At 36.9% G+C, this 12,791-nt stretch overlaps 1 protein-coding gene across 1 annotated transcript in view; it reads right to left on the bottom strand.

The window, feature by feature from the left end:
* The window catches only part of Brinp1 (BMP/retinoic acid inducible neural specific 1), a 136,566-nt gene extending 125,614 nt beyond the window's left edge, over nt 1-10,952 (bottom strand). Inside the window, exon 1 of the mRNA XM_035438960.1 lies at nt 10,735-10,952. Coding sequence (XP_035294851.1) covers nt 10,735-10,952 — 218 coding nt within the window. The remainder of the gene's footprint in view (nt 1-10,734) is intronic.
* Between the last annotated feature and the right edge of the window lie 1,839 nt (nt 10,953-12,791).

Raw genomic sequence — 12,791 nt, 5'->3', positions numbered from 1 at the left:
CCCCTACACACACACACACACACACACACACACACACACACACACACACACACCACTTTGAGACGTTGCTGATTGCTGTGAAAGAAAACAAGTGGGAAGCCATCCCTAGGATTGTACCATCTCCAGAACACACACATCAAAGATAACCTAGCAAGCACCCTAAAGCAAGAACTAGAAGATGAGATGTCACAGATTGCCCCAAGTCACCTGCACTAACTGATTAATTAGAAGCTTGGAAATCATGGAATGTATAATATATCTTAAACTGATATATGTATGCTGATAACCTGAAGATACCTTGCCTTTGTGTTGGCCTCTTATTTTTATCACCTGGGACTTCAAGGTATGAGAAATCTCTGTCTCTTTGGTCTTCCATCTCTGTGTTTTTGTTAGAGATGTTCACTTTCTCTAAGAATGGTAAACAGTCTACCTTCAGAGGTTATCTATAATACAGAACTCATGTTCTGGAAGTTCCAGTAAGACAGCTCTAAGAGAGTAGCTGTTGCAGAATCTCCAGGTTTCTGTGTTTCAGCTCTTTATTTTTGCTACCAGTCTTAAAGTACTTACATCATGTTCATCATATGTTCTCTTTGTTGCACTTCCCAACAACTTTGGGAATATCCCTTTGTTTAAGAAGACATTGGGTGGGGCTCAAAGAATTTAAGCCATGTGTTTAAAACTTCGTAAAAGCTAAGTGCAGAGTTAAGGCTCATACTAAGGCTAGCCTTATTCTTTGAGCATGTTATGGTTCACATAAGCCTAGATACTGACTTTCTTTAAGGAACTTTCTGTGCAGGTGAACAAGGAAGAGTTAGGTAAATATAAATGGTAGAATTCAAATGATTCACTGGACCAGCAGTCCTCAAACATCCTAATACCAAGATCCATTAATACAGTTCTTAGGTTGTAATGGCCCCAACCATAAAATTATTTTTGTGGCTACTTCATAACTGTAATTTTGCTACTGTTGTGAATTGTCAAGTAAATATTTTTGCAAATTGAGATTTGCCAAAGAGGTGATAACCCACAAAGTTCAATGCTCTAGGCTGTCTGAGAATACTTTTAAAGATGCCCAATAATTCTTGTGCCCAGACAGGAGGCTTTGAGAGTTGAAGAAATTACCTGGAGGCAGAAGTCTGAGCATATTGGTTGCTTTTATTAGATACAAAGGTATCCAGCAGATTCAGAAAGGAGAATGTATCATGCCCAAGGTACACAGAATAGACCTGGGGAGGGTGGGTCCAGACGTAGTACAGAAATACGCCTGCTGAGAGGGAACAGTAATGCTGATGGTAAGTAGAACCTGGCCTTGGATTTCACTGATAAAATTCTGCCTTTCTCTTGAACTACTCCTATAGCTTTCTTCTCTCTCCCCTTCATCTATCCTTCATTCAGTAGCCAAAATAATGCTCCAACTGTGTAACCACTCACATCAGTTTCATACTTTGGAACTTAATCTTTCTTTTTTTTTTTTTTTTAAAGAACTTTTAAACAACCTGAGTCAAACTAGTGCTGTCAATATGTATGTGCATGTTATGTCATCCACAGGAGCATTGAAAAATCACCAGTGGTCAAATCCCTCAAAAAGTTGATTCAGTCTCTCCAGGAAGCCTTCATTGTCCAATAGCTCCTCAGATAGATAGTTATAGAGCCTCATGAGCCCCTCCATACTCCATCCTGTAATTTTAAGTGGCTTGACAAATGTCACTCTTGTGTATATCACGACCACTGATGTGACTTCACATGGACAGCAGAATACCATGTCCAGAGAATAATATATTACAACACTCTCTGTCCACCAGTACTTACATTCTTTCTTCTTTCTTCACCCTATTCCAAATTCTTCACTGAGCCTTTGCCAATGGGGTGGGTGGAATTTAATGTAGATATCTCATTTATGCTAATAGTTTATGTTTAAGTCATTGAACAGTAGTGCAAAAAAGAATCATAAGATTTAGGGATGGTCTTGACCCCTTTGGTCATCATTTCTCCCTCTCTGCAACTAGATTCCAGGAGTTCAGTTCAGTGTTTAGTTGTGGTGTCTTCTTCTGCTTCCATCAGCTACTGGATGAAGGCTCAAGGATGGCATATACAGTAGTCATCTATCTCATTATAGGGAAGGGCATTTAAGATAGCCTCTCCACTACTGCTTAGATTGTTAGTTGGTGTCATCCTTGTAGAGCTCATGGACACCAGACTGATAGGTTGGAAACCAGCATAGGACTGATCCAGACCACCTTAAATGTGTCAGTGAGGAGGCCTCAGCAATCTATAGGGCCTCTGGTAGTAGATCAGTATTTATCTCTAGTATACGAGTGGACTTTGGGAGCCCATTCTACATAGAGGAATATTCTCTCAACCTAGACATTAGAAGAAGTGAGAATCAACTTTTGCTAGGCACAATTATCTTATAACTGATTCAGAAAAGAACAAATTCTATTTGAGTGATAAAGCAAAATATATCCAAATGTGTCATGTGTAATAAATAGGTGAAATTTTATGTGATTGTCCTTTTAAAATGCATAATTTTAAAACCCATGTCACTGAGTAGGAGTATTAAAAGTCAATATATATCAAAATACCACAATTAAGTAGCTAAATAATAGGACTCTGATAATTACCTGGAAATTGAAGGACAGTTAAAATTAACTAATAATCTCAATTTACTTCCATTGTTGGCTCTAAGACCTGGGTCATATCATCAAAATAACTGAAAACATGCTCACAGTCCATGAGACTTCAGTTCCAGGCTTTGTCCTGTCTTCTTCCTAGGCAGTGTTTTATCTGCCTGAGATGCTTCTCTCATTGGCTTTCCTTGATGGCCTAATACTCCTTGAACACTGAGCACACAACTGTATTTTATTCCCTTCCATTTCCCCCTGTGTTTGACACAATAATTCTATAGAAGATGTCTTTCTATCATAACCATAGCTACTGTGGAAGGGAGCTTCCCACATGACACTGGCAATCAGTCTTTGGGTAGTCTTCCTCAAAGATAGCACAGACTCTTCTCAGTCATGGACAAAAGATTTGTGCTCCCATTCCCATGAAACAATTTAAGGCTAGATCAGCAGGAATTTAGCAAACAATATAAAAGTGAGTGAGTAACCTGCAGGTGGTACAGAGAAAGATCCCTTATCATCTTCTGTTGTGGGACATTTGTACACTGTGGGAAGATGTATTGCTGTGATTGTTGTAACAAAAGGCAGAATGGACAGTTTCTAGGCAAGATATATAGACAGGACTTCCAGGTAGAGATAACTTTGGGGAGAAAAAAGGCAAAATCAAAAGTTTTAAGAGCTTAATTTCTGTTACTAAAGCTGTAACCATTTTGGAGATCAGCTTAAAAACCCAGTAACAAGTTGCCCCTTGAAAAGAAAGTGCAAGTAAAATCCATTTATAGACACTGTTCCTGATTAAAGCTGTAAAATTGTTTTACAGAGATTTCAATGGTTTGTAACTCATAGAAGATGGCCTAGTAATGACACAGGAACAAAGAGGAAAATACCTAACAGGTACCAATTTGGTGGCAATAAAACCATGGTTCTTGGAATTGGGAGGTCAATTTTAAATAATCAACACTGCAGGCTACTTTTGAATTGACATTGCCCAAGAAAAAGTTGTTGGGTGTCCTTCTCTATGCACCTCCTTCTAGGGAAACTTACAAGAAATTTAGATCAAGTGAGGGTGAAGATCACTGCCCCCTACAGAGAACATGAAATCAGACATAAGAACAAGGAACATTGTTTTATATTTATTTTCTGGAGCCAACTGAGCATTTTCTAACACAGAGAAAAGAATATGGTTATTATAGGGGGTCTGAGTTATGTTGTTGTTTTGTTTTATTTTGTTTTTCTGACATAGGTCATATCTATCCAAGTGAAAGGTAGTGTCTAAACATCCTATTTCTTAAAGAATACTCCAGTCAGAGCAGCAACTCCCAGAATTCCTAGAATAAAGAATACCTGAAGTGGATTAGTAGTCTTCTTTAACCATTTGTCTAAGTCAGAAACCAAAATGATTTACCTTTATTTCTGAGTACCTGCTACTGACTATACATCTATACCTTAACATTACATGAAAAGACCTTTTCCATTTGCTTCTGCAGCAAGACACATTGAGATCTAACCTATAAATTGAGGTCTACCTTTAAACTAACCAAACTCAAATTTAAGACCCAAATTTAAGAATGTTTATTTTAATATTATTTTAAAACCTCCCTTTTTATTTTTCCAGAAATACAAGTTTCTTTCTTATCCTCTACAAACTGATTTTCAAACTGAAATGAAAACAAAAATGTTTTTTAAAACAAACATAATGAACCCTGTGACAGGAAAAAAATTGAAGCTTCTGATTTCATTCCTATCAATCTAAGACCAGATTCAGACAAAAATACTTAAAAATGCCACAAGACGATGGGACTTCCTAAGTCAGGTGCCACATACACAACTGGAACCCAGAACAGCACCACTCACTTGGAATCAAATGAACATGGACAGCATGTAAGACATCTTTCTCATCAGAAGAAACTAAATGTCAAGGAGATTTGGCCAACTATCAGGACATAGTCTAACAGGAATGAAAGTCCTTCAGTAAAGAACCTGAGGTTTCCCCTCATGTGTATTATCATCTGGGAAGCAGCCTATTGTGGGTAAGGACACACTCCATTGTATCATACTTCCTATAACTTCACCATTTCTGGCATGAATTAAACTTTTACCTTGCATAAACTATGTGAATGCATATAATAGCAAAAGAAATTGCAAATAATTATTGTAAAGACCAGTGGCAATCATTTTGCCAGTAAGTACAGTGCAATGCTAGACAGTGAAAAGAAAAATGTTAATATTTTTAGTTATTTTATTTATCATTATTATATATAAGAATTAGTATTTTCATTAAGTTCATTATGATTTTTTTTTTTTTTTTAGAAAATGCCTTTTCATATCATGTGGTTTAATAATTGCTACACCAATAGAAATACTGTGCTAGGACCAAATGTCAAGACTGCACACAGAATCAGAGGCTCCAGACTTCCTTCAAGTTCACCAACAGTCTCTTGAATGAAACAGTACTTGGCTTCTCTTTCACATATACTTTTGTGAAGGTTTCCTGAGTACAGAGAAAATGTCTAACACCTTGTATATCTCTGATTCTTTCATGCATAGCTTCTGCCATATTTGATTTCTCACTGTATTTCTCATTCCTCTTAGAATCAACCACCCATATCCACCCATTCATTCAATGAGCTTTACCACAGAACCTATTAAAAATATTTTGTAAGAAAGACATGAAGGAATATCAGAACCACACATTAGAGCTGAGATTCACACAATTCTGAAATAGATAGGGAAGACAGACAATTAAATTTGGTTTACCGATATTTGATTTATATTCAACTTTCAGGTGCACATACTAAACTCAAAGACAGGATCAGCATAAGCCACAAACCACTTCCATTGAAACCTTCAGGGAGAGCTACTCAATAAAAAAGAAACCACCTCATCTACAGCACAGTGAACCTATTTACAACTGTCCTCCTTCTGACCCAAGTCTTGGAATCAAAGTGCACAGTGGTACCATAGTTTTCCTACCAAATCCACATTTGAAATTATAAGTGGTAGGTAGAAGCAAATAAGCATGGAGTTCAAGGCTAATCTCCAACACAACAGTGAATGTGAGGCCAGAATAGGTCATGTCTTAAAAATAAATAAACACTGACCTTCCTTCTTCACCACTGAAAATAAAAATGCAGCAAAAATGAATTTTTGAAATAAATGGCTAACTTCACAGCAAATTTATCAATCACTAAATCTATAAACAGTTAACAGAAATGCAATAAAACAAAACAAAATAAAAAACATTAAGAACATATTCAACTACCCCAGCATCTCTGGGACAGACCTTAAATTTTCTTATTCTTTCTTCTATAAAATTCATAGCATATTCAATTCTTCTTTTTTCATCACAACAATACCAGACATTTAATAACATCTCAGTTTTATAGATGAGAAAAGTGAGCCCCAGAAACTGTAGATTGTCCATAGTCAAAGTGAGTCACTTTGACTAGGTAAGTGGCCAAGCAACTAAGAGGCAGAGACAGACAACAAAACAAATTCAGGGCTCATGCTCCAGAATATCAGAAACTTGCTTTTGGATCCTACTTGGAGGCTCCCAAGAGTGTGATTGGATCAGCCATCTCACTGAAAATGTGGGGAAGGGTCACAGTTTCCCTGACAAGGTAGCTGTGGGTAGTTAAGAATTACCACACTTATGCTCTTGACCTGAAGTTAAATAGGATATTTGAATTATTTTCTCATAATTTGTAGCTAGAATTTAAACTTTGAACTTTACAAAGTATTTTCAAATAGTCTGCATATTCTTTATGAGTCCATGTCTTAAAACAATGTTTGTAGAGCAGAGGCATTCTTTTTTTCTTTAAAGAGAATGTAGAGTACACGAGGAGGTATCCTTACACTTGCTGTGGATAGTTTTTGCTTATTCCCTTTATCCTCTCCTATCCATTCTGCCTATCCTAAAACTCAGTGGAAGAGTAGGTATCAGATATGCTTCATTTCCCTGATTGCTTTTGGTCATCTCCAAGTTTGAAGCTACTAATACCAAGATACTTAACAGAGACTTCAAAAACAGTACATTTTGCTTCCCCAGACTCTAAACAGAGCTTCTACAGGGAATCGCTATAATATTAAGATAGCAAAACTTCATGGAATATGGAATTTCAGAGATGGAAAAGGGCTTGAAGAATACTTAGCTAACTTATGCATTGGTCATATAGGGAAAGTGCGTCAAATCTTTCTATTACATTGCCAAAAAATGAAGAAAGAAACAAGCGAGCTAGACAATGTCAAGGTTCACTGACTTAGCTGACAACTCTACTACAACATCTTTGCACATTTGAAAGATAAAAACTCCTCTTAGCCTCATAAACCTCCCTAAACTCAAGTCTTCAGCCCTGTCATTCATACTGCCCAAAGTGACAGAGTATATACCTCACAAAATCAAACCATTGCATGCACACATCTAATGGCACTTCTTGTGTAACCACACTGGCATAAGCTCTTCATAGATTTTGACAGAGCTCATACTACCACTGGGAATGACATCTTACCATGATGATACAATCTGTAGACAGAGTCTGTGCACAGGGAAGAAGAAAGCTTTAAGCTGTATAGGTGAGGAGATGATTTTTCCTTTTCCTTTCGCAGCTTCTAAGTCACCCTTGGTAGTAGCCTGGACTCTGGAGAGGATCGAACTGACTGAGACTTCAGGACTCATTTCTGAAATGCTTTCCAACCATACATTATGTGGAAAGGTTTTAGGATGGTTCTTCCTTTAGGAAGCATTATCAATCTTCAGCATTTTTGTTAGCATACAGCAAGCAAAACATGCACATTGCAAACTGCTTTAATGTTTCAGCAAAGTGGCATGTAGAAAGGAAACAAAATCAACTGACAATTGCCTGAGTGAGCTTGAGCTACTGGGTGCTTGCTCTGACCTGCAACTGGATGAGCAGATGTCTCTTTGGATCCATTTGCATGTGTTTTCATGCACAGATTACACCAAGAGTCAAATAACCAAAGAACACAGAATTTATTACTTTCTAGAAATATCAATCCTGGATGTTTTCCTTTGTAACATTTAATATAAGTGTGTGCACACATGTGGTTAATCAATGTCACTCTCTCCTCTGAGAGGAAGGGCAGTGTTTATTTTGCTCATTATTGTACCATCTTCATTAAACATAGCGCTGGGTCTATAGCCATTCCTTAATAATTATTTCAGGATTAAATAAAGAAAAGACAGGATAACTAGATGACCAAGGGCTTGGCTTCAGAGTGGGACTCTATCATTTAATTAACCATGTAACCTTAGTTAAATCTCACATTTAATTTTAGAGCTAAAAGAATCTTAGTAATCAGCTCACTGAATGACTGCAAAATTTGTTTAAATGTTGGATTCCATTCCAACAGAGAACCCATGTGTAAACCAAATATTAAAGCAGATGCAAGCCTTCTCTTTATGGATGTGAAGGGCAGAAAGCCTTGCCTGGTCAGACTTTTTGGTCTTCTCACCATACTACCGTGGTTTCTATGGCTACCTAAATCAGCCATCAGCAATTCACACAAGTAAAGGTTGAAAATCACTAATGTGAATTACCTCTAACTTTTGGTAATTGAGGAAACTGGTATAAGGAGACAAAGACAGGATCCCCTAGCATACAGATAGAGATACTTGGAACTGTACACAAATAAATGGAACTGGGACTCGGCTGCTGATAATTGTAGCACATTTGTTGGTATGGTTATGGACTAATAATTACGTTTGGCCTCAAGCCCATTTTCTATCTTTTCTTGGCTATAAGACTTTGTTCAAGTCACTCATGAAATGGTCTTTTAAAATGGGAAGAAAAATAGCCAAATGACCCCAGCATGGAAGGTGTCCTTGAGAGGCTCAAATGAAAGACAATGTTATACTTAAAAAATTAAGGTTTTTTTTTTGATAAAACACAAAATTAGATGTTCAATCTCAAAGATTTATGTCATGCCCCATCTACAAAACTTCAAAGCTCAAAATATCCTGGATCAATCATTTTAGAGATTGTCACATCCTCTCCACCAACATATACTTTTAATCCTTTGCTTAAGCATGGTCATAAAACAGCAATAGATGTATTCTGCTACAAATGGTTTTAAGGATCCAAACTTGAAATGAGGCAGTTAACTACTGTTCTCAGTTGGTTTAAGAATAGTTCTCCCAAGAGGAAGCCTTTTGTATCAATCATTATGCTAGAATTCTGACTGTTTCTTTCAAGAGTAGAAATGCCAACAAGTTTTTCATATTTGTACTCAGTTTCAGTATTTTATACACTCTATTTTCATTTTTCTTTGTATGTTACATTTTCATAATGTTCATAGGTAGCTTTCCCTAGCAGTTCAATGATTGTTTTCTATTCTGTGGGGTGCACAGAAAGTTCACCCATGCACTGGTGCATTTTCAGCACTACTGTTGTCAGCTCTCAAGACCTGAGTGGGACAACTTTCACATGATAAGCATTGTCACCTGGTTGAAAATTCAAACATTCACTCATCTCCAGTAATCAGGACCACAGAATGGCTTTGCTACTTTCCATGTCAACCACTTGCGAGGCCTAATGTCTAAATTCAGACCTTGCCCTCTGCAAGCCAACATTCTCTTTCTACTGTACTTTCTTGCTTTCTTATTCTAATTGTCTCAGCAATATTAAGAATTTGCATTTTCTTTCTGGACACTAAGACAAATTTTCAGAGTGGTTTTGCATTTCTTCTATGAAAATACAGCACTCATGGTGTGTTTATGATAACAAGCATATGACAAATGAAAACCTGAACATCAATGACATAAATGGATTTTATACATATATGTGCATGTGGGTGTGCACAGACATGATTATATAACACTAAAGGAGATTCCAGTTAGTTATGTAAAGAGTTATATAATTCCATCTAATAAAGAAATAGAGGAATACATTTTAATTGAAAATGGTTTATAAATAATGCAGAATAAGTCTAGTGTTTTGAAGACATTTCACGGATATTACAGCTAAGTAGAACATGGAACCTAAAAAATAGTAGATGAAGAAAGTACTTCTGGTGATTGAGGATCAACAAACAATACTGCAAAGTACAGCACTTATTGTCCTTAGTATTTTGAACTGGAATCTGTCATTATCTCCTGCCTTCCTATCTTTTGTCCCATTTGTCTACCAAATCACCAAGTAGAATTCTCCCTAAAGTTAATTTACATGTTTACAGATAGATTCTCCCAAAAGTAGCCCAATGGTTATGAATCCTTTTCCCCAGAAATCTCATCACCAGGTGATAGTAGCTCACAGGACAGAGCACACTAACCCAGATAGATTCTATCACAAGCTATTGCCTATTGTTATAGTTGGATGCTCTGAGAAACAATTTCTACCATCTGAGGCATTTTATCTGCACCATTCAATTTCCCACTCATTTTTTTTTCTCCTTGGTGTTCTCTGTTATTCAGGGTGCTGCAAAAACTTCAGTCGTCTATCCCTTCCCCATGTCTCCTATTTAGCATGACTACCACCATATGTATGCATATAATTCAAGTAGTTTTCTCCTTTTAATCTGTCTACTAAGCATGTACAATGTACACTCATTTACTGAACCTTCAAAAAGTAATTCCGGTTCAGACTTGCTTTCAAAAAGGTTGTTCAGTGAAGGTCTCTACCCAAAATTCATGAATATATTTGAGTATAAAACTAGATTCACTAATTGTATTTTCAAAACAAGAGGATTGTCATGACAAAGGATACAGATAAACAAGGGGTTAAGTGTAGCTTCTATTACTTCTGAAATTGTTTCTTTAGGAACCATTATTTAGCCTAGTTTCGACTCAGTTGCCTAAGTAACTGAGTAAAGCAGAGAAAAACAAAACAAAAATCTCCATCAAATGAATACAAAGTATAAATGAGACACTAGAACAAGCATTGTCCGAAGTACACTAGTACTCAATAAATATTGGTTATTTGGACTCATCATATTAATATTTTATGCAACATTGAATACATTCAATTAACAGCCTATAATGAGGTCATAGCCCCTTGTCCTAGAATGTTCTCCACAGAGCCAAGATATCAGACAATATCGGGTCTCTCCAAAGCACAACAGAAATGAAAGGCAAGGGCTCTCTTAGCCTAAACCATACCTGTATATTTTATATCTGGTTGTAAATCCTTGACGGTGTCTTTCCACAAAGGATAGGTAGCTCCTGGAGTGGTGGAAAGGCCCCCTGTCTGAAATAAGCCAATCAAATTCCTTGGAGACATGTTGATCTGTCCCAGCTGGCTCCTGGTGGGAGGGCTGCACTGAGATACGGCCCCATACAAACAGGAAGTAGAGGAGCTCAACAAACCTCCAGTTCATGCTTTTCTGCCGGCCTTTTTCCTCTCATTCTTGCTCCATTCTGTGGAGTCCTGTAGAGAAAAGGATCAAGGAGAAAGAAAGGAAAGGGGAAGGGGAAAAGGGAGAAAGACAGTGAAAAGAAAAACAGGAGGTTAACATATCTTCATTAGTAGGTCATCAGTAGAACGATTTAATGCTTATGAAATCATTGCTGCTTTGTTAAAATTAGAGGACCTATGGTTACTGGGGGCACATAGTCTTACTTTGCTTTGCCATATGTGAAGTTATGCAAACTCCATAAGCTATGTAGCATAACTTCCTAGTATATAAAGTAAGGACATGTCTAAGGGCCAATATCTCAATCCTTGCTGTATTACAGATGTCCAGGTATATGTGTTTTAAGTGTAAAGGAAACAAATTAAAGCACTAACAGAATCTAATACAAGCAGGTAGGGTTATGGGACAGAACTAAAGTTTGTACCATGTTCTGTCTTAACCAGAAACCTGCCTCTAATTACTGAGACCTTAGGAGCAGGAGGGCCTTTTTCTTCCTTTATACCATAGGTACTTGTTCTCTTTTTGTCTGGTCAGTTGAATGTCCAAAGTCTTACAATAATCAACAGTCTATTTTGAGTGGAAACTTTAAGATGAAGAACTCTTACAATAAGTAAAAGTCTAGTTCAATGGAATCTTTCTGGACCCTCAAGGAAGTTTTTGAACGAACTACACATTCATTGGTACCTTTAAGCTTCAGTATATCCCAGCCTCTTTTGTTGGACAGTGTCACAGCACTGTGGCTCTATATTGTACAAAATTTCAAGTTCAAGACAGACTTAAGGTGGGCAGATTTTTTTCCTGAAGAAAATAGAAACTAATAGCAGGAAATTTCCAAATTTCAAAAGATGTAAAAGTTTAGTTTTGTCACTTCGCTGGCAGTGAATGCTAGCCTAACAAATTGATGCTTGCCCCACCATTTATTTTTGTTTTTTCTTAAATAATATTTAGAACACTTGACATGGTAAAGGCAAAACATACTTAAGTTGTATCATTTATAAGTAACATTGTTTTAGGCAAATTATTTTGTTGGCCTTTTTTCCTCATCTATAACATGCCATTAATGAGGATACATGCACCAGAATTAACATAGTGACTGAATCACTCAGGGTACAGTGTTCCATCCACACACCCCCAACTAGGCACAGAACAAATGCTAAATACATGGCATAACTGATAAGGAGAATTGTCAGAATTGACATTAACGATATTAATGTTGTCAGGTCTTAAGATGTAGTTCAGTAGTAGAGCACTTACTGAAACCATTGACTCGATGTTGTCAACTTAATTATCTTCTAGGAAATATTTTTGTTCACTTTTTTCTTATGCATTGAAAGGCCCTTGAGATCATGTCCTAAGGGTCATTATCTTTCTCTGTTCCTTTAAAATGCCTTTGTCCTATTCTGTCCACCCAACCCTGCTCATTTTCTAAAACTCTATATCAGTGCCTATTGTCTTGCATTATACCTCTATTTTTTATGTCTATCTTGTTCCCTGGGCTGTGAATCTTAACCTTCGAGAAGCTTTACAAGGATGTTTCTTATCGTGGCTTGCTATGTGACTGTGTGTAGTCACAGCCCCTCAGTAGACCTCTTATTTTTATGGTTATCTTTTAAAAGTATGATGAGGACACATACATTTTGTGAACTGTAAAACCTATACACATGACTAAGCATACCTCATTTTGTGATTCTCCCAGTTGAATATGGGAGGTCAGCAATGCTAGAAAAGAAGAAATCAAAGAGGGCTGCATGTTTCTGCACAACTAAATATTTCTCTCGATTGCTCAATTGCACCATTTTATAA

Source organism: Cricetulus griseus, chromosome 2 (assembly GCF_003668045.3).
Source record: "Cricetulus griseus strain 17A/GY chromosome 2, alternate assembly CriGri-PICRH-1.0, whole genome shotgun sequence".
Taxonomy (NCBI): domain Eukaryota; kingdom Metazoa; phylum Chordata; class Mammalia; order Rodentia; family Cricetidae; genus Cricetulus; species Cricetulus griseus.
The sequence above is the reverse complement of the archived record's forward strand: the minus strand, read 5'-3'. Positions and strand labels throughout refer to the sequence as shown.